The following is a 21,832-nucleotide window of genomic DNA, read 5'->3' on the forward strand; positions in this document are numbered from 1 at the left end:
CTTTTAACTTTATTGCTGCTGCTTCGGTTGTAGGTCAAATCCAACATTAAAGAGTTTATCTTTTACTCAAAAAATCATTAACTAAATTCCTACATGTTAGATAAAAAACAAATTCTGTTTTTTTTTTTAAATATTATTCATTTGTATTATTAAAAATTAGCACGACCAACAAAATAATCAAATAATGATACTAGGTTGTTATATGTATCTCATTCTGATGCACAAAGATTATTTTTTAATAGCAAAAGTTATTGAAATTTTTAATAAAAAGATCAATTTATTTTTTGATTTAACTTATAAATGCTAAGTTTTTTTTTTACTTTTTGATATAACTTATAATGATTAATTTACTTTATTCTTTATTTCAATAGAGGTAAAATACAATCTAACTCTCAGTATAGAACTTCCATGATACTTTTATCAACCTTCATCTCAAATCCATACCACTCAGCTTTCAATATCTCTTATAGTAAGTAGTTCATGAAAAATCATCTCTTATAGAACTGAAAGATGATATAAACGGCCAAAACTACCCTTATTAAAACAAATGCTCATTTTTTTAGTCTTTGTAGAATTCTGAACACGGGCTTTTTGGGTATTAACGAAAATTCTTAGCATACATTGATGTTAAATCAAATGCATGATTGATGCACAAAAGTACTAAACTCTCATTAGCAGTAAAAGATCTATTTCTTCACAGCATGAGATGATGGCAAAGTTATGTTTTTGGATCTGCTTCTGAAGTGAAGGAACGGTTTATATCTAAGCCCTACTGTCTCCCGATAAGGCCAATTTTGTGTACCAGAGGTTATTGGGGCTTCAAAGACTGGGACTAAGCCCATCAATCAACCCAAAGCCGAAATGGTAAAGCACAGCAGAAAAGAGGATCAAACAGACACCAATCAATTCATCAAGAAGAGTATAAAAATTGAAAACATCAGGCGAGCCCAGACAATTACTACCATAAACCAATCTCTCTTTCTCTCTCTCGATCTCGATCCCCTCTTCACTTCTTCTAGTTCCATTACATGTAATATATATAGCAAAACCCCGCCAATTTCACATGGCATTGCAATGTCGATGAACACTATCCCGTTATAACGATTCCAGAGCCGTCCCCTCAAAACCCCATTTGCTTTTGCTTCCTCTTTTGCCTTACCCAAGAAAAGAAAAAAAGCAGCCTCTCTCTCTCACAGAACCGAAAAAGCAGACTAAAGGCAACTACTCGCCTCCGATGAGATTGAGAGGTGGTTTTAGTTTTTATTCTTTGCTGATTTTATCTCTTCTTTCCTTTTATTATTGTTTTTATATTGGGTCAGTGCAGAGAATCTCTGATCGCTTTAATTCTAACGTCGAATTAAAGAGCTCCTTACCCCCTTGACCGAGTCTCGTAACTCGAGTTCACTCAAACTCCAACTACTCATCTTCAGATTTCTGAGTACGTTAGATTTCCGTACGGTAAACTTGACACTCATTTACTACTAATTATTATTAATGAATTTATTTTACTCTGTTCAGAGTTTGATCACCAAGTTCTGACAAATTGTAAATGTAGTTATTTAATGTTATTTATTTGCTTTTTGTTCCTTTCACAGAAGACTTCTCGTTTTTTTTTCTGAGAATTTCATAAACAACAATGCTGACGTGCATAGCTCGGTCCAAGCAAGCTGGTGATGACTCACTGGCTCAACCAGAGGAAATCGACTCGTCCAATAATCCGAACACTAAGCACAACCAAGCCATGAAATCCCTCACATCTCAGGTAAATTCACTGTTAATTTCACGGTGTCAAGCAAGATTTTTGAGCTCTTTGGTCTTTGTTTTGGCTTTAATGAGACGCGTTGCCCTTTTTTTCGTTTTTTTGCGTCCGGGTGTATTAGTTGAAGGACATGGCACTGAAAGCGTCGGGGGCGTACAAGCACTGCAACCCCTGCACAGCACAGACTCGGTTAAAGAATCCTGGCGGTTCCGACGCCGACTCGGATCGTTACAAGTGGTCGTATCGTAGGACAGGGAGTTCGAACTCGGCGACGCAGAGGACTTGGGGAAAGGAGATGGAAGCGAGGTTGAAAGGTATATCGAGTTCAAGCGGAGAAGCGACGCCGAACTCGATGAGTGGACGCCGTGTCGAATCGATCGTGTTCGTCGAAGAAAATGAACCTAAAGAGTGGGTAGCTCAGGTGGAGCCGGGTGTACTTATCACCTTCGTTTCACTTCCTCATGGCGGCAACGATCTCAAGCGTATACGGTTCAGGTGCGCCTTTCAATTTTTCGCGGTTTCTGATTTATCTTCAACCGTTAGATCTTTATTTATCATTTACATAAAATTTTAATTTAAAGGAGTTGGCTTTAATTGTTGTTTTTAGAATTAAATAAATAAAGATTTGGCCAAAGAAAAAGACAATTAAATGGAATTTCTTTAGTAAAAGGAAAGGTATTGCTTTTAAAATTGTTGATTTTCAGTTCACGAATTTTTATGCTTGAATTTGGACAGCTGTGAAATAAAAATACATATTTTGAGAGATTCCTTTATTCAATATTACATTAGCTACTATTTCTTTTTGTCGGTGTCCCAAATTCATTATTTTTAATTGTTTTTTCTAATTAGGTTTAAGAAAAATAAAAATATTTTAATTCAAAATTAGGAAATAGTTGGGAACTCTAATAATAGTAAGTATCGGATGTAATGCTTCATAATTTTAGGAGATGGACGTAATCACAAATACCAAGGATAATTTAACATAAAAAGAATTGAGATCAATATTATTGAAATTTTTAACTTAATTATTTTCTACATTTTTTATATTTTTGTTTGTTTTAACTTGGCATCCAAACATTTGGCTGGCAACCTGGGCAAGAAAATGAAGAATTTTAGGTTGAGGGAGGGGACCTACAAAGAAACAGTAGGCTTCACTCACGCCTAATGAAAAGCACTCATCTGATAAAAGTCTAAAAGAAAGAACTCAAATTGTGCCTTAATTATCACATCAATGGTGGGTGGGACATTACAGGATTGATTGTGTTGGGATTGGAAAGCTTTTTCACTGTGCCTTGTCTTCTTGTCGGGGAAGCCTCTTCCTTCCCTTCTTTTCTTTCTTTTTTTCATTTTGAATAAAAAATACCCCCTTCCATACAGAGCCATTTCTTGTCATATTTGCCTACTATTATTAGCTAGGGACTGCCCACATCATTATCCACCCCAAAACTACATTCAAGACAAAAATTTAACCCTTTTCTATGCTTATCTGTTACCAACAAACAAACAATACCCGTCATCATCTTTGGGATGAAAATACACATTTAAAATCTGTTGGACGACTCTTTTGATAATATTTTTGTATCTATTGTAGAAATTTTATTTCAGTTGGTTTCTTAATTGACTGTATTTTCCACTTCCATTTTTCATGTTCATATGATTATAAATAGTTTAATGGTTGATAAAGCTCCTGATTGGTTCTAGACTCCTGATGCTTTCTTTGTTTTTTGGAAGATTAGTGTTCTTACTACTTTAAACACAATGATTACACTTAGAAAATATTTAATATTCCCCTTACCTAAGGTTGGTTGACCTTTTCTTTTATGATTCAAAGAAGGGAAAATGTTTAGTCAAAAGTTGCTTATGAGACGAATCTAGAGGCCCAATATTATAATTTAAATTTTCCATCCACATAGAAAAGCATAATAATGCAATGATACTGTTCATGGTTGGATTTTCAAGTTATTGACCTGTGAAAAAAGAATTAAAGGTAATAATAGGATGTTATAGAGTAGTATCTTACTTTTACAACTAACGTTGAGGGCAGCCACAAATATTGAATATAGACCATAAAATAGATATAAATGTTCTTCTCTAAAAAAAAAAAAAAAAACTGTGCTTGACATCCCTAATGCATGTTTGCTGTTACTGTTTTTTCTTAAACCAGTCATTTTATTTTTTAGTTACATGCTCAAATGAAGAACTAATTTCTGATTTCGGGTATGCTAATCTCATGAACATCAAGAATGCTAAAATGTAGTTTATTTTCTTTTCGTCAGCCGGGAAATGTTTAACAAATGGCAAGCTCAAAGATGGTGGTCTGAGAACTATGACAGGATCAAGGAACTTTACAATGTTCAGAGGTTAAACCGCAATGCATTTGCACTACCCACACCACCTATATCCGAAGATGAGGCAAGTTCTTAGGCTGTTGCCTGTTTAACAAAGTTTGGATGAATCAACCTTTAATTTTTTTCGATGTTAATAATGACGGTTCCTTTGATTCATTCCAGAGCTCAAAAATAGAATCAGCAGAAGCAAGCCCTGTAACACCGCCATTGACTAGAGAACGATTACCTCGTAACTTATATCGTCCAACAGGGATGAGTGTGGGCTACTCATCCTCAGATTCACTTGATCAACATCCAATGCAGGCTCGGAATTATTGTGATTCCGGTGTTACCTCAACTCCAAAACTTTCCAGTATTAGTGGTGCCAAGACAGAGATATCATCAATGGATGCCTCTATGAGGAGTAGTTCATCAAGAGAGGCTGATCGCTCCGGTGAGCTGTCTATTAGCAATGCCAGTGATCTTGAGACTGAATGGGTTGAACAAGATGAGCCAGGGGTTTACATTACTATCAAAGCCTTGCCAGGGGGTAAAAGGGAGCTTAAGCGAGTTAGATTCAGGTATGGTTTTATGACATTCTTCTTCAACTTCACTAAAATTGATGAACAAATGTGCTTGCATGAATCTATCAGCCTAAATCAAATTTGGATTAGTTCGTACGCTCTCATTGCTAGTTTGCATCATAGTTTTGATGTTTCCCATGTGATAATTTCTTTTTATTTGATGGCTTTTCTTGAATTTTAAGGACCATGATAGGGTTGAATCTTGAATGTGATGTAACTTGCAATCTCCTCCTCAGTGACTAAACAGACTGTCTCTGTTTTAGAGATTGTTACCAAAATCTGCTATCCATGGAGGCCAAAGCTAGTGATCTATTTTATGCATTGTCGTCACTAGGAAAAGTATTTCTATTTGATTGAATTAAATGAGAAATGTTGCATATGCTGTACCGTCTTTTCTCCCCCAAAAACAGTTAAAAGGCTGATTAGAAATGCTCCAAAAAAGCCATATTTTTCTCCATTGATAGGCTGATGGGTTCAACACAAGTCAATTCTATGATTGAGGTCCACCTTAGAAAAACAACTATGATATGATATGATATGATATGAATTACTGATAGTCAGGAACAGATTTATGAGCTGGAAATCTTTGTATTTTGACAGCATCATTACTGCTTCACTTATTCTGCTTTCACCAATGATTTTACTCGAATCCCATCCCATGCGGAGCCAAATCTACCATGAACTTTTTATTTTTTGTTTTTACTGAGGAAATGTATTCGTCTTTCATTTCAATCACTTTATGGTTACATAATGCAGCCGAGAAAGATTCGGGGAGATGCATGCTAGACTGTGGTGGGAAGAGAACCGAGCCAGGATCCATGAACAGTACTTATAAATGAGCTAAACAAAGAAGGAAGGTAGCCATGTTCTGGGGCTATTTTTATGGGGGGTGAGTATTTTCATAGTTCTTCTGCCATACTTGTACAATCCCTTTTACAGAGATCTAAGCCAGGTGTTTATGCCTACTATGCACCTCTGTGTTCTTATTTGAGCAGCTAAGTTTTCCCAGCTTCCTAGTAGCTTAGAAATGTCATGGTGGGATTTTATTAATATTAATAGTTTATTTTAAAAAAAAAGGCTGGTGGTTGATCATAAAGAGCATCAACTGTGTATTTGGGTGGTGGTAAAGAAAAATCAATATCAATGAGAGAATGTGTTTCCTCGTTTCTTCTTTGATACTTGATGCTCTGTCTGCTTACATGAAATTTAAGGCACTTAAAAAAGCATCAGTATCAAAACTACACAAATTTCTGGGACTACACCCTAAATTTTCCTATTGTTTAATCTAGAGATAACATAGTGGAGAGTGCTCAATTGAGTTCCTAATTGTGTTCCTCACCCTAAGGTCGAGGGTTTAAGCCCTAACAATCTCATCCCTCCCCCAATTTATAATGTACCCAAAAAAATGTGTTGCTACTCACCCCTACCCTTAGTTGGGTAAAACAGCAGCTTCAGCGATTCATCAATCTTTGTTTGTTGCATTTAATTTTTCATCTTCTAATTCTGATGTTGTAATTTAAACACGGCATTGGCCCAATAAAATCGTATCTAAAGAACTTGCCAACGGCCCACTGAATTGAGTCCAAATTACTACCAACCACAAAAGTGAGTTAGATTTCCAACAAACTTGTGCATGGTTTACATTATTCGTTTGAATAAAATCATTTAAATATTTAATATATGTATCAAATAATAAAAACAACTTTTTTAATTTGAATAAACAAAAGAATTCCCCTTGGGAATACCCCACCTTACTCACACCAGCTAAGTCACTGAGTGGCCAACCGTGAACTTCGATTCTGTCCCCAAATTTCAGAGTTGATGAGGCATTGGACCAATTAAAGATTACCTTATCCATCATTTCTACTTTAAAAACCGCCACGTAGCATAGAGATAAAGATGACAAGGCAATTCCCCTCCCTCCATTTCCCTTCATACTAAAAACACTCACAGAAGAAGTTGCAGCGTTGCAGGTTTTCAACTCAGAGTGAGAAGAGAGAAATCAATGGCTTCCACTTCAGCAGTTTCAATGGCTCTGCCACTAACTCGTGCTACCCAAAACAGGGTGCCTGCCTCTGAAGCTTTCTTTAAGCCATTGCCACTCAAGCCATCGGGGGCAATCCCAACTACAACATCCAATGGAAGGCTTCAAGTCAAGGCTGCTGCTTCTTCACTCAAGGACAAGGCAATCACAGGATTGACAGCTTCTGCAATCACAACATCCATGGTGATCCCTGAGGTGGCTCAAGCTGCTGATGGAGTTTCCCCTTCTCTCAAGAACTTTTTGCTTAGCATTGTGGCTGGTGGTGTTGTGCTTGTTGCCATTGTTGGAGCTGTAATTGGTGTGTCCAACTTCGACCCTGTCAAGCGGACCTGAACCATATAAGCTCTCAGATGCTACTATGCTATGAGTTTTTTTTCCAACCTGTGTGTCTGTTTAATATTTCCTGTAATGAATTGTCTTTGGCTAATACCCTATGATTTCCTATAAACTTCTACTCTTCTTAACACAATTGTGGCGAATACACATCATCTAGGGATGGATTGCTTGGGCACAAAGTCTTGCAGATCGATAAATGTAATGGTAAACGAGTGTATTCAACCTCCATGGCAAATCCAGGCAATACTAGCTACTCATACCATTTTCAATATGAAAAGCACTGATAAAATTGCAAGTGAAAGATTGCCTGCGCAGTGCGCCCTACAATCCAGGCTTCTTACATTTGCTCAGCTGAAGTCACTACAACTTTAATGTGAATATGCAGATTTATATCATCTCTACAAACATTTGATCAACAGGCATCCCAAATTTTGAATCATTAAATAAGCGATAATGCCGTGAATACTAACATGGAACCACAGCTCCACCTCCTAAAATCATTAATTTGGTTCAATTTTCCATTTACTTAACCCACGAAATTAATAAATTATTAAGGGTTTGAAATTTTCATATTTCACCAAACCAATCTTTGGAACACCATGATATATTAAAATATCGTGGAAGATAAAACCATATCTTCTTTTTGTTGACAAGTGGCATATCCACCATTTTTTTTATTAACATTTTATAAAAATATTAAATTTTAATTTTGATCTCTTTAATATACTTAAATTTGATATTTAATCTATAGACTTTAATTTTTAATATAATCTTATCTTTATAGTTTGATAATGTTATTAATTAATTCAAATAGTTAATATTATTAACTTTTCAATTAAAATATTATGTGGTTAAAACAGATATTTAGTAAAGAGATTAAATTCTTAAAAATAAAAGTAAAAGAGCTAAATTCTAAATGTATAAAGGATAGAGACTTAAAGTCATAATTATTTGAACCGAACCGACTCGCTAAATCGAGAGTTAACGGATATATCAGTCCCAAGAGAGGCACCAGACCAATTGTTCCATGAATCGATATGAACCACTGAAAAATCGATTGAACTAATTCTTTATTTTAAATATATATATTATGATTTTTTAATTATTTAATCAAACCGTACAAAAAAATAAACACATTGCTAATATATATTTTAATTCTCAAATTCTTACTTTATAATTTGATAAAAATAAATAATTAACCCAACATAATGGGTAGATAAATCATACTAGTAATGATAAAGTGGCATACCCACCATCATTTCTTTTTTTATATTTTATAAAAATATTAAATTTTTAATTTTTATCCCTCTAATATGCTTAAATTTATATGTAAACTTCTAATATAAATTGGCATACCCACCATTTCTTTTGTTGTAAAGTGGCATATCCACCATCATTTCTTTCTTTTATATTTTATAAAAATATTAAATTTTTAATTTTGATCCCTATTTGAGATTTAATTTATATATATGTTAAACTTCTAATATAAATACATCATATTAATTAAAAAGTTAAGTAATTATCCATAAACTTAAAGGCTTCCATTCTTTTTTAAGATTTGCATCGCCTTTTTTATTGTCAAATTTTACTGAAACTTGAAATTTAATTTATACACTTTAATTTTTAATATAATTTAATAATTTAATTTAAATAATTAATATTGGTAACTATTTGAATCAAAATGTATTCCAACATAAAAAAAACATTACATCATGCTTTTAAGAAACAATCCTAATCAGTGTTAGTTCCATAACTATTGAGTGAAAATTTTTTAATTTGAAAATGTTACACCAAAAATTTTAATAAAATAATTTTATCAACGTGGCAATTAAATCAATATTTTTTAATTCAAGCAAAAAATGCGAATCATACTACACGAAGCAGTAGTTAATCGTACCAGTTAAGGATTAAAAGGAAGACTTGAAAGAAAATTACCGATTACGTAATAACTATAGTAGGAGAAACATTAAAAGTACAAAAAGAAGAAACCGCAACCAGCAGCGGTCTTTGAGGCCAAACTTTTAGCTACATAAAACTAAGAAACTCGCATACTTCCTAAAATCAAAAAGATGTCAACCAAAACAGCATTTAAGCCATAACTGGAACCTCAATATTAGTTGGCTCAGGCTCTACTCTCCTGATTTCTTCATCCTCCTTGGGAGGGTGGATTGTGACTAGATCAGGTAGGGGAGTAGTAGGGCCTTGCTTACCCTTAGGATCCCAGTCAAGCATGATCTTGACCTTGATACCAAGCACCCCCTGTTATAAAAAAATCCCGATAAATTGGTCAAAACTGAAGGATCAAAAGGGTCATAGAAGAGTAAATACTAGACAAATTGATAGCAAACCTGTCTCAAAAGAACATGTCTGACAGCAGAGTCAATATACTCATTGACAGGATGACCAGAAGAGATCATATATCCATCCTTGAATTTCATAGATTTGGCACGCTGTGCCCTTAGCTTTCCACTAACAATAACCTATTGCAGAAGGAAGCAAATAACATAAGTTCTCAAAAGAAACCAAGTCAAGGAAAACAAAATATATTAAAAACAAATTGGGTTTGGTATATGAACCTCGCATCCCTTGGCACCACTCTCCATGATGAATCTCAATACACCATAGCAGGCCCTGTACAAACCATCCCAAAATATCTCAGCTTGAATGCAAGAATAAGAATTTACCAATCCATACCATTTATAATATCATATTCAAATATTCAAAATCAGTATAGAGATAAAAAATTACACCAAGAACTGAATAATGATTTAATGGAGGATTAGATTAAATCTGCCATCTTCCGACACAATATCAGTATAGAAACAACCTATTTGCTTTATAGACCACTAAATATAATGTCAATAAATTTATACAAACAAATGGAAACATTCAATTTGGATAAACAATAAATCAACATTTAGCATTTTCAAATTAATCTAAATCGGATGAAAATTGATTTCATTTTGCAATTAGATTTTAATAATAAGAAAAAAATTTACAATGTTCCTTCCCCTAAGTTTACTGCACGAAAACCAAATGCATTTCAGCAGTATAAAATAAAAGAAGAACTATATTATTTGATTACTTTTGTCACCTTCCGACACAAAAAATGGCAGTGAAGTACCAAATTGCTTTGTAGATGACGTTATATTAACAAACCCAAATATAAAAAATACAATTTGACAACAACAATAATAGAATGCTTTAAATCTGTAAAATCGAATACGTTTTGAGTATGTACCTGCGAACGGCAAGACCTCCGAGTAGCTTGTAGCGAAGAGACTCGGCCTGAGCAATAGCGCAAAGACCTCTGTTGTTGACCTTCTCAGCGTAAAGCTCGACGCTGTTTTCTGGGAACTTGAATCGCTTCTGAACCACTGAGGTAAGCTCCCTAATCCTCCTACCTTTCTCACCTATAATCCCCAATTATCAAAGTTTAAATCCGATATTGAAAAATAATTATCACAGTAGTGGAAACAATATTGTTTTAATAGAAAGTACCGAGAACGTTTTGGGTGCGGGTGGCTCTGATGATGATCTCCGTACGCATAGGAGTAACTCTGACTTCGACTCCAGAGTATCCATCCTCAGCCAGTTCCCTGGTCAATACCTCGTTGAGTTCCGCGAAGAAAACTCCATCAGCGACGAACTGAACGCAATAGAAAATAAGCAAGAACTACTAAGGAGAAATGATGAAACAAATGGAATAGTAAATAAAAAAAACAGATCGAAGAAACACAATACCTTTCGCTTTTTGCTGATTTGAGCTGTCGCCATGATTTTTTAGGCTTGGGTGGAGGGGAAAAGAAGGGAATTTGCAGGAATATAAGATCTGAAGAAGACGGCTGAAGTTCACAAACCCTAGCAAGATAGATATATTGGTTCTGACTAGGGTTTTACACGGCTTCTTGTGCTTGGGCTCCAAATTTGGGCTTTTGTTGAATACTTTATTTAAGCAAAGTTCGTGATGATAGTTCTTGGTGACCACTTATCAAGGCCCGTAAAAGGATCCATTAACCTATTAATGGGCCTACATCGTCTCTCTTATCAAAGCTATCTAATTTTATTTGCATGTGCTGTCACTAAAATAAGATGTGGACATCCACATTGACCATACGGAAGTTTGTTTGGCAAAAGGTATAATGACTTTTGTGATCTTCCAACTTTACAGAAAAATTCATTTTAGTCCTTCACTTATTTTTTCGCATTTTTAATCCTTAAACTTGCGTTTTTTATCAAATCCCCCAATAAATAGATGGAAAAATTAGTGTTTTCTAACTTTTTTGATGTGACATATATGTAAATTGCCACGTGGATTATATGTCAGCATTTAATTAATTTTCAAAAATTTTAAAAAATATTTTTTAAAATTAAAAAACATTAAAGTTATTAAAAAGGTATAAAAAATTGTAATTTTTTTGTTAAATTTTAAAAAATTAATTAAATGTTGACATGTCATCCATATGGCAATCAATGTGTATATGTTATGTCAGCAAAATTAACAAACAGTAACTTTTTCATCTATTTTGGGATAATTTAATAAAAATGTAAAATCAATAATTGAAAAAGGTGAAAAATAAATAAATAGATAAATTATTTTTTTATAAAGTTGGGAGACCAAAAAAATCAATATTTTTTTTTGTATGATTAAAAAATTAACATATTCTTACACTATACACACATACTACGTCGAATGAAACTCCTACGCTATGGAGATAGTTTGCAATTAGACAAAGCATTAGTTTTGCCTTGGATACTGGCATGTCCCAGCTCATTGTGAAAACTGATTGCCTCCATGTGTTTTTTTTTTACAGAAAACTCACTAGAGGATTGAGTTGCAATTTTAGAAAAGTTTCATAGACTTTTATTAAAAGAGATGGGAACTATGTTCCCCATGGATTAACTAATTTTACTTTGAAGGTTGCTTATGAACTTGTATGGATCAAGTAAAGTCCTCCTTTTGCTGGAGGGCTGCCTTGAATGCGCTCTTTCTTGATTATAATCTATATTAATGGACATAAGAAAAAGCTAAACTGAAAACAAATGTTAAATAATACATCATTTGGAAGACCCAGCGCACATGATTTTCACATGCGGATGTTATTGTCATATATATGTATGCGAGTTTTAATTTAATATATCGATTTTAATTTATATTAGTTTTTTTAAAATTTAATTTTACTTTATAATTGTTTGATTATGTGTTTTTAAATTGCGATGGCGTTATAATTATATTGTATTTATAGTTATAAACTAAAAAAACAATTGCACATTTTTCAATAAATAATTGTAAAACTTATTAATTAGTTTTGTTTCTATAAATGCTTAATATGTTACAACTTGATTGCCATGTTTAATGTTATATTTTTGTAGATAATGTTTTTTTTTGTTATAAAATAAAAAATATGTAATCATTTATTTAATATAAAAGATATTCTAATTACATATTCAATTATTAGTGTTATATCAATCAAATTATATTGTCATTAAAATTGTTGAATGACACGATAAATCTTATATAGGAAAAATTAAAAGAAATGTAAAATATTAAAATAAAAAATCAATAATAAGTTCGACCTAACTTCTAAAAGTAAACGATGGAAACAAAATAAAACTAAAAAATTATCAAAATAAAAATAAAAAACTTTTTTTTGCAGCTTTTAGATTTTTGGTATCAAGGTTTCGAAGTTTTTACAGGAACTTCATTGTTGTCTCCTTTTATTTAAGTTTTGATTTTTCTTCTATTTTAAAGTTGTTATTGTTATGTGAATTTTAGTAATGAAATGATTTGATGGATATAATATAATTAAAATATTTTAAAGTTTAAGAATTAGTTTAAAATTAAAATAATAATTTAAGGATATTTGATGCAATTAACTTATAAAATTTCTAAATATATTATTCTGAATTCCCATGACAATAAACCATAATGCACTAAGTTATATAGGATTAAAGTAATACAAATGTGGTATAAAATATAATAAAAATATTTTAAAAAAAACAAATGGTAATTTTTTAAGTTTAGTTATAGAATTAAATAAATATGTTGACATTTTTAAATTGCTAAAATATAAAAATTTATGAAAAATATGTAAAATTATATGACGTGTATAAGTAGGATTGGATAACTCCTCTAACGGATGATGTTTGTTGATAAAAGAAAATGCAGTTTAGGAAATGTTAGAAATTGGAACATAATTGTTAGACTTTTTTAAGTGTCAGTGATGATTGCATGAATGAATTAAATTTAATTCTAAAAGATTAAAAAAAAGAGAGCCTTTTTTTGAATATTTAGATGAAGGTTTGAAATTGAAGTTAGGTAGGAAATAATGCAAATCTATTTTCACTACATTTAATTGGTATAAACCAACAATCTTAAAATGTAAATTATCCAACTAATGATGTTGATAACCCCATTTAAGATACTTTGTTTGTTTTAGGATAAAGAGAGTGGGAAGCTTTTAGACTGGACATTAATTTCTTCCTTTTCCAACCTAATTGCTGGAAATGTAAGGAACAAAAAGGAAGAAGGTGAAAAAGTAGATTCCCATTCTCACATGTTATGTTTTGTCTTTAGCTTTCAAGCTTTAGTATTATAGATTAGACCCTTTAGCTAGCCACCATCATTATTTAATCTTCAACACTTTCCATGATTAATTCCCTTAAACAAATTCAAATCGTTATTATCCAGTGTTTCTTAAACAATTGCATTTCATTATTATTATTTTTTCAAGGGTCCCATTAAAATGGTTTTTTATGAATTTAACCTAAAATTTATTATATGTCTATCAAATATGATGTTTTTTGTCCGAATAATGTACATTTACATCATTAATTTGGTAATAGGATGGAATATTCTTGAGACTTGTTTTGTGGGCCGGCAAGACGACGTACGTAAAGGTAATCAAGATTTATGTTTAATTTAATATATTATCACAAATCTTAATTAAAATTTAATAGACATTAAGTCTTTAGATTATGACAATGATTTAACATTAGGAAACTTATGTACAACGTTGTGTGTGATGTGTATTAGAATTCAGAAAAATAAAAATATCACAGTATTTGTTTATCCTTTTCAGACAGGAAAGAGTCTTAGTGTTCGATTCAAACGATAGTTATTTGTGTTTCTCTTTTGAATCCTCTTTATTCATTTGTCCTTATGTCATATTGTTTCTGACAATGTAATCACCGCAAAAGGAGTTTAGGACTTGGGTGTACCAGGTTTAATCTCTCAGCTAGAGTTTAATTTGAAATTAGTTGGACCGCCCAAAATATTTTCACTTGTATATAAAACATCAAATTTTATATTATTTCTTTGTCATGTTTAGAATAAAAACAAACCATTTCCATGTGAGAGTGGGACTTTTCTTTCCCTCTCCAAGGATCAGAAATTAGGCTGCCCTTGGGCCCGGCATCAAAGAAACCTGCTCAATCAACTTGGTGGAAGTCATCAAACATATTTATTACTTATTAAAGAAGTTTCGACTGTTCAATACGTATATTTTTTTTTAGATTTTTCAGGAGTTCGTATATTTTTTGTATCCAATATAACTATATAAGTAGTATTTTTTAAGGTTTTTCTATGTAAATTTGAAGAATCTTTATGTTTTTTATATTTATATCCGAGGAATAAAAAGAGAAAGAAGGTGAGTAGGAAGTGAAGGGGATAAAAATGGAGAACAGGAGAAGTTCAGTTAAAAATCCCAAAAAAACAAAGAAACTTAGCTTAGGGGGCCCTTTGTCATGTTGTTGGCACATATCTGTGTGTCTCTTGTAGTGCTTTGTTTTAAACTGCATTCTTTACAATACTTAATACTTTTTTTCCCTTTAATTAACTCAATACCTACCAAACACATCACCACTGGTTGCAACTTACAACAATTATTATTATTTTCTTCAAACATATATTTATTTATTAAGTCAAAAGCTCATCATCTCTTATCTGATATTTCAGATTCTGTTCCTGTTGTGGTATTTGATTAAGAACCAAAAAAAAAAAAAATCTAAAAGCTGCTTTGCCTTCCAGAGCATCTTCAATATTTATATATATATACATACATGCATGCACCTCTTTTCAGTTCTCCACAAGCACAAGCATATCAGAACATGGAGGAGAATAAAAAGAAAAGGCTTGGTATCATAGGAGAGGACTTATAGCAGTATATCTTCAGATTTCTGATCTCTTCAGCTTTTGCTTCTCAACTAAGGACTAAATCATATATATATAATACTTTGGAGTTTTGATTGAGATTGGAAAGTTGAATAAAGGGGCATATAATGGAGAGAGTCTGTTTCCATTGAAAAGTAGAAAATGAACCTTCATGGTAAAGAATCTGAGACAGAAAAATATTTGTAAAAGACTCATAATTACAGATATCAGCCTTTTTGACAAAGAGAAAAAAGGTTATAGACTAAACTAAAAGCTCTTAAACAACCTCTTTTTCCTTATCAGTGGAAAATTTAAGAAGTTTCAAAGTGCATGACAGAAATAAAGATCAGTTCTTTGTAGAAAAAGCAACCAAAAATTTGACATTTATAAGATGGAAAAAAAAAAGGGAAAAGAGGAAGAGATGGTTTAGCTTTACAAGCAACAACCTATTATCACCCATTTTCAAAAACAGCAGCAAATTTAGAAATGAACATCCCCCATATGCTTTTCATTTCAATAACAGATCCATGGTTACAAAAGGAGTTACAGTGCAAATAGAAGAAATTATAGAAGACCTATATTATTTTGGCTAACAAATGTGAGCAGTAAGTTTTGAGAAATGAAGACAGTTCATCAATGATACAAAAGCGAAGAAGGGTTACACAGAATCTGATCAGTTTTGATCTAGTTTCTACTTGAAAAAAGTTTCTTCATTTGCCACCATGCAAAAGAATTGCCAACATAAAAACACCAACTTGTTTTTTTGTTGTTGTTTTCTCTTGAATTAAATCAAACAGGCCTGTTTCTTTTGTGACCAGCTTTGGCATCAGATCTCATAGCAACACTTAGATCCTCCTCAGATGAGGTATCCATGGATTTGGAGAAGGTACTTGAAAGATCAGCATAAAGGTCAACAACTCTTCTTATGTTGTTGTTGAGCTCCCTAATTAGACCAACATTTCTGCTCAAGTTGTCTGGGATCTTGGACTCATGATTCTGGTTTATCTCATTGATGAGCAACCTATTCTGGTCCAATATATTCTGAACCTGAACAAAGCTCTTCTGAAATATCTGCACCACCTTGCCATCCAACTGTGTTCCATTGTCAAGCCCTGAGTATGTGTCACCCTCCATTGTTTTTACTTTTTGAGTCAGAGTTCTATCAAATCAAAACCAGTCCTGAATCCAAAAATACAAAAACAAGTAAAGAAGAAATGTGTTATATATTTAAAACTTGTAATAATCATAATCATATCTGAACTCCTAATATGGTTCAATAAAGCAAAAAAAAGAAGCCCAGACAAAACATGAAGAAGGCATTGGAATTGTTCAAGATAAGAGACAAAGGCCTGCGGTAGAAATCATGACCTCCATGGATTCTACTTTTCCACAGAAGAATTTTTGTTAACAAACATGATAATAAGATCAGTACTTAACATTTTTTTTATTACTATTATAGTTGCTATTATTAATATTATTTATGATGAGAATGTGAAAAAGCAAGATCCCGTTTTCCATAAAAGGTCCTTTTTGAATGTGCTCGGAAAATACCCACATAAAGCACTGGGTTTCAAAGAAGAATCTCAAAGACCAAAAAAAAAACCGAGTCAATGATGCAAAGAAGATTAGTCTCACGAGTCATGAGAAAGTACTCAATTGATACAGGGAGACAGCATTATGTTTTCTAAATCTCTTTACAACCAAAAATGAAAAATCTGAAATATCGATAAACAAACAAAAATGTACACATCTTTTTATAAAAGATAGATTGAAGAAAAAAGAAAATAAAATTTATTCGAATTCTGGGAAAAGAAAAAGGGAAGAAATACCTGAAAACAATGACCTTGAATTGGGAATTTCAAAACCAAAACCAATAAAACGTACTTAAAGATACATAAGCATAAAAACCCATCACCCGTTTGGCAAAAGAAGATCTCCACAAGAAAAAAAAATCATAAAATCTCCAAAATTCTCAGACTTTCACCCAAAAAAAGTGATAAAAAAAACCAATAAGCTAATAAGATCCAAACCTTTTAAGAAAGGGGAAAAAATTGTAAGGAAAGCCATCAGCTACAAAAAAATAAAACCATTAATTTAACTGTTGAAGAGGGAAACAAGAAGAAAAAAGAAGAAGATATTATCACCGTATTTATTCGAAATTCTTTTCCTACTATAGCAATCATATATAAATATTATTTTATATACGTACCTTGAAAATCTGGAGCATTATATTCAGGTGAAGGAGGAGACAAAGATTGAAGGAACGAAAAGAAGAGATTCCCGAGAAACTGTGGGAAACGATCGCCGATTAAACCGAATCTTAAGAACCATAAAAAAGAAAGAAAATCTGAATTATGAGAGAGAGAGAGAGTTTTTAGAGAGAAAGAAAGAAGATGAAGAGAATATGTAGATTTGACAGTCACGCTCTCAGACCCCTTCGCTTTGTGTCTAAAAATATTACAGATAGTTCCATATATTCTCGATATATATATTTATATAATATCCATCTGTTTGTTTTTTTACTAATTTTTATTTTTATTGTTATTTTTGGATTCAGTGGGGGATAGGATTGCTTTTCTGTGTGTTTTGCTCAGATCCGGGGGATGATGATGATGAGTGATTCGAGCTGGTGTTCATTATTCGCCACGTGGCATTTCAACTATGATGAAAATTACCATCTTATGAATTGAACGGGTCCCACAGCCCAAGATACTTAAACAACTTTGTTTTTTATTTTGGTTTTATTATCAATTAAAGTTTGATGTTGATTAGTATTTTTAGTATTTGCATATAAACCTTTTTATTTTTTTTGGTTTATTGATTTATTGGAAATAATACCCCAAATTTGTCAACAAACATTATTATATGTTATGAAAAATTATATTAAAAATTAAGTAAGGAATTGGTTGAAATTAGAGTTGCAATTGAGTGAGACGAGATGAATGTTAAATCCATTATTTTTTTACAGTTGTTACGCTTTGTTCCACCACCTGCTCCACTCCATTATAGATGTATAATATTAAAATTCACTATCACCTCTATAGATGTCGAATGCATTTATCTCGCTTCACCCCACTCCACTCCACTTCAATTTAATTTTTTTATTTATCTTTAATATTTTTAAAGTCAATTAAATTATTAAACACAATTCTTTAGAAAAAAAAATATTTGAACATAAAATATATAAAATTTTCAATAATACATTATTACATATTTACCTTTTTAATAATTATATATACAACGATAAAATGGTAATTTTATATACTAGAGTAAGGCGACATAACCAATTACCATAACCGTCTCATACCCATTGTGTAAAAGAAAAAATCCTTCGTGGTTCGAAGTTTCCCATACCTAGTTGAAATGATTAAGTTAAAAGTTCAAAATTTATGTGCTTCAAAGTTGAAATTTTATTATGATATTACTTTAAAACATAAAAAGACAAAAATACATTTATATTAATATATGTTACTTTTTAAAAGTAAGAATATTTTAATAATTTTTAAATCGAGTTAGTGACCGCTTAACTCATGGCACCAACGTAAAAACTTAATGTAAATATATATTAATATATATACCAATCCAAAATGTTGATGAAAAATATAATATAAATAAATTTTAGAAAGAGTGATTTATTTAAGTATATAAATTTTATAATAAAAATATAACAAATTAGAAAAAAAAGTATATATATTTATTATATAGTTTGATGTATTATCTAATTAACTTATTTTATATTTTTAAAAATTTCTCTATTACAAATACAAAAAAAATCAGATCAATTAAAATATAAAATCAAATTAATAGAAAACAATGCAATTACATATTATGAGAATTAAACTTAATTTAACATCTTCAGGTTAAGCCAATATTTCACTGGCATCAATGATTAATTTGACTATTATTATGATACCTAATAAACGCCATATAAAAAGAGAAAATTAGGAATTCTTCTCCATGGAAACAACCTAAAAAAAATAAAATTTATGACTCTTCTTTATCATATTATTTATGGTTCTTACTAATTAAAAATAATAACATCTTTTCTTTTACATTACATGTATAGTTGATAATGAGAGATTATGAATGATGTGAAAAAAAATATTTATTTTTAATTAATAAAAATCATAAATGATATGATAAGGAGTGTAACTAAAATAATTTTTTCACAGAACAACTGTTTCAAGCGAATAAAAGGTAGACACGCGTAGATTGAGGCTCGGGAGATCTATAGGTTCGTATCCGAGGCTATCCAGATTCCGGAGCCAGTGCTTAAAAATGATTCCTTCTCCTGGTAGGCCACATCTTGGGTCCCACACCTCAATCACGCCACAGGTGTTGTGATAGAATAGCGAGGCCGAAGGATTAAAATAAAATAATAATACAAATAGTAACGTGCTGTAAAAAAATAGGGGACACGAAATCCGACGCTGATGTTTTTGCGCCCCAATCGGTACTATACGGACGACGCACTTTCATTTGTCTCCTCTTTTTATTCATTCATTTATTTTGAAATTTAAATTTTACACAAATGAGATTAACATTTTAATTAGTATTTTTAAATTATATTTAAAATACATGAGAGCTTTATAATGTTTTTATTTTATTTTATTCAAATAAGATATACGTTAGTTACCACTACTAAATGCAACTGCTATAATAATAGAAACATTTATTTGTGCGCAATTATTTATAAGGGTTTATTTACTATTTAGCTTGTAAATTATATCTGTTTTTTTTACTTAAATTTATTTTTTTATTTTACTATTTAAAGCTTTCGTTATATTTCTTAGCGCCCAAATTTAACGGTGAATCAATTAAAATATGTCTTGTGTCAAACGTTAACTATTAGTGTGATTATTGGTGGGTCAAATTTAAAAAAAATACTTAAAATATAAAACATTATTTTAAATTTATTAAAAACTTGTAGAAATTATTAAAAATATATATAATTAATTTTTGCTTTGAGGTTATTTCTAAAAAAACAAAGCTCTCCTTTCCCATTTATTTCTAAAAAGAATAATTTCTTTGTCTTTTTTGAAGGCAAAATAGATCCAAAAATAAAACTAAAAATATCATTAAACCCCGTAACAAATTTAGAAAATCTTCAATTTTATCCTTCGTGAAAGCACTTTTTTTTTAATTTGGGTCGATGACAGAAAAGAAAAGAGCAAGCCGAAATCATCGTGCCTACATCACCATCATCTAGGTTCTTAAATCACTGGTTTATAATGCACGCCTCAACGGTGGACCTAAAAGTTCATCTCTATTTTCAAGAATCCATTGTCGTCTCAAAACCGAGCTGGTTCCATTTCCAAATTCCACAATTCGATCAATTTTATCAAGGCTAAAAAAAGGTTTCGTAGTTTATTCGAGTGTGTGAAACCTTCATCATCTTCATCGAGCTTCAGTCCTAAAGAATCTTCCCCTAAAGCTGTTTTGAAACCCACAAAATCAATCACGTAATCGTCTTCGTTGTTTTATTAATCCTTAGATAATATTACTCAGAATTGAAGTACAATTTGTTGTTTATTTTTTAGAGATAAAAAATAAAATTATTATTATACTAATTTATAATTTCGTAGATTTAAAAATAATTTTATTATTTAAAAAAATCAAAGACACAAACCTCGTGTATTAACTTAATGGTCAAAGTGTTCATCACCCTAAATGTGACTTAAGTTTAAATCACGTTAATCGTATTGCTATAAAAATTTTAGCCTCCTCTTATAATTAAAAAAAGAAAAACCGAGGCTTTTTGGCCATCCCATATTAGTCATACGGATTCTACAATTATCGAGCAGTATAATTGAAAATTAAAGTATATCCCCTGTATTGGACATATAGGCTCTACAATTATTTGAGTTGTATAGTAAAAATAGAAATGACTTCAAAAATTATTTATATTTTGTTTTACATCTTTACTAAACGTGTTCATGCATAAGGGTGGACTGCAATTTGTGGAGAGTAAGGCCGGACTCATTAGGGAGAAATTTACAAATTTATTTGGATTAAAGGTTAGTATTTAGTATAAGTAATTTTTTAAAAAAATATTACGTTTTTATTTTTTAAAATATTTTAAAATATTTTATAATATCTTTATAGGCAGGGCAGAGCCAAGGGGTTGGTTGGGGCGTCGACCCCCTAAAATAGAAAATTTCAACTTTAGCCTTTTTATAATTTTTAAAATTTTAAATTAGTATATGATAAAATTACACTTTGCCCCTTAAGAATAAAAAAATTTAATTTAATCATTTAAAAATTATAAAGATTTAAGTTATTAAAATAATGAAATTTCACTTTTATTATTATAAAAATATACAACTTTATTCTAGCCCTTTAAAATTTTTTTTGACTCCACCCCTGTTTATAGAGCACTTGTCAACTTTTGACATTACTTATTTGTAAAATCTAAAAATTACAAAAAGTCCAGACACGGAACGTATAGACTTGATTTTTACCCGTGAATTTTGGAATATTTTAATATTAAATGCTTAAATTTTCATATATAAAATCAAAGAGGAAATAACCATTTGAGACGGATAAAGTGGCAAATATATAGGCTTAATAAGAATATAAATGGTAACAAAATTTATTATTAATAAGAGGATTGGAACTAATCTCATACCC

General features: G+C 31.3%; 4 protein-coding genes across 10 annotated transcripts; 2 read left to right on the top strand and 2 right to left on the bottom strand.

Moving 5' to 3' along the window:
- The first annotated feature begins 105 nt into the window (after positions 1–105).
- LOC107907113 (protein Brevis radix-like 4) lies at positions 106–7,141 on the top strand. Of its 5 annotated transcripts, none has more exons than XM_016834338.2 (7): positions 106–1,247; positions 1,325–1,458; positions 1,596–1,762; positions 1,881–2,254; positions 4,036–4,171; positions 4,270–4,667; positions 5,427–7,141. In XM_016834338.2, the coding sequence occupies exons 3-7, from the start codon at positions 1,637–1,639 to the stop codon at positions 5,503–5,505; spliced, it is 1,113 nt and encodes a 370-aa protein (XP_016689827.2). In that variant the 5' UTR covers positions 106–1,247; positions 1,325–1,458; positions 1,596–1,636; the 3' UTR covers positions 5,506–7,141. The 5 variants fall into 5 exon arrangements, with proteins under 5 accessions (XP_016689827.2, XP_016689828.2, XP_016689830.2 ...); XM_016834339.2 differs by having other exon boundaries at positions 1,325–1,453; XM_016834340.2 differs by having other exon boundaries at positions 994–1,247; positions 1,320–1,458.
- Positions 5,813–7,141, top strand: LOC107907115 (uncharacterized). Its single transcript, XM_016834344.2, has one exon. It carries the CDS (start codon positions 6,676–6,678, stop codon positions 7,045–7,047), a length of 372 nt encoding a protein of 123 aa, XP_016689833.1. The 5' UTR covers positions 5,813–6,675; the 3' UTR covers positions 7,048–7,141.
- A 1,829-nt stretch (positions 7,142–8,970) lies between these two features.
- Positions 8,971–10,969, bottom strand: LOC107907112 (40S ribosomal protein S3-2). Its single transcript, XM_016834337.2, has 6 exons — positions 10,795–10,969; positions 10,552–10,699; positions 10,292–10,463; positions 9,627–9,681; positions 9,399–9,530; positions 8,971–9,309 (listed from the first exon to the last, which is right to left on the bottom strand). Exons 1-6 carry the CDS (start codon positions 10,825–10,827, stop codon positions 9,139–9,141), a joined length of 711 nt encoding a protein of 236 aa, XP_016689826.1. The 5' UTR covers positions 10,828–10,969; the 3' UTR covers positions 8,971–9,138.
- Positions 10,970–15,681: 4,712 nt separating this feature from the next.
- On the bottom strand, positions 15,682–17,682 carry LOC107907111 (protein ELF4-LIKE 3). Of its 3 annotated transcripts, XM_016834336.2 has the most exons (3): positions 17,412–17,682; positions 17,233–17,272; positions 15,682–16,381 (listed from the first exon to the last, which is right to left on the bottom strand). In XM_016834336.2, exon 3 carries the CDS (start codon positions 16,334–16,336, stop codon positions 15,992–15,994), a length of 345 nt encoding a protein of 114 aa, XP_016689825.1. In that variant the 5' UTR covers positions 16,337–16,381; positions 17,233–17,272; positions 17,412–17,682; the 3' UTR covers positions 15,682–15,991. The 3 variants fall into 3 exon arrangements, with proteins under 3 accessions (XP_016689825.1, XP_016689824.1, XP_040949062.1); XM_016834335.2 differs by lacking the exon at positions 17,233–17,272 and having other exon boundaries at positions 17,412–17,675; XM_041093128.1 differs by lacking the exons at positions 17,233–17,272; positions 17,412–17,682 and adding an exon at positions 17,032–17,211.
- Positions 17,683–21,832: the final 4,150 nt, after the last annotated feature.

The sequence above is a fragment of the Gossypium hirsutum genome, chromosome D05 (assembly GCF_007990345.1).
Source record: "Gossypium hirsutum isolate 1008001.06 chromosome D05, Gossypium_hirsutum_v2.1, whole genome shotgun sequence".
Taxonomy (NCBI): Eukaryota; Viridiplantae; Streptophyta; class Magnoliopsida; order Malvales; family Malvaceae; genus Gossypium; species Gossypium hirsutum.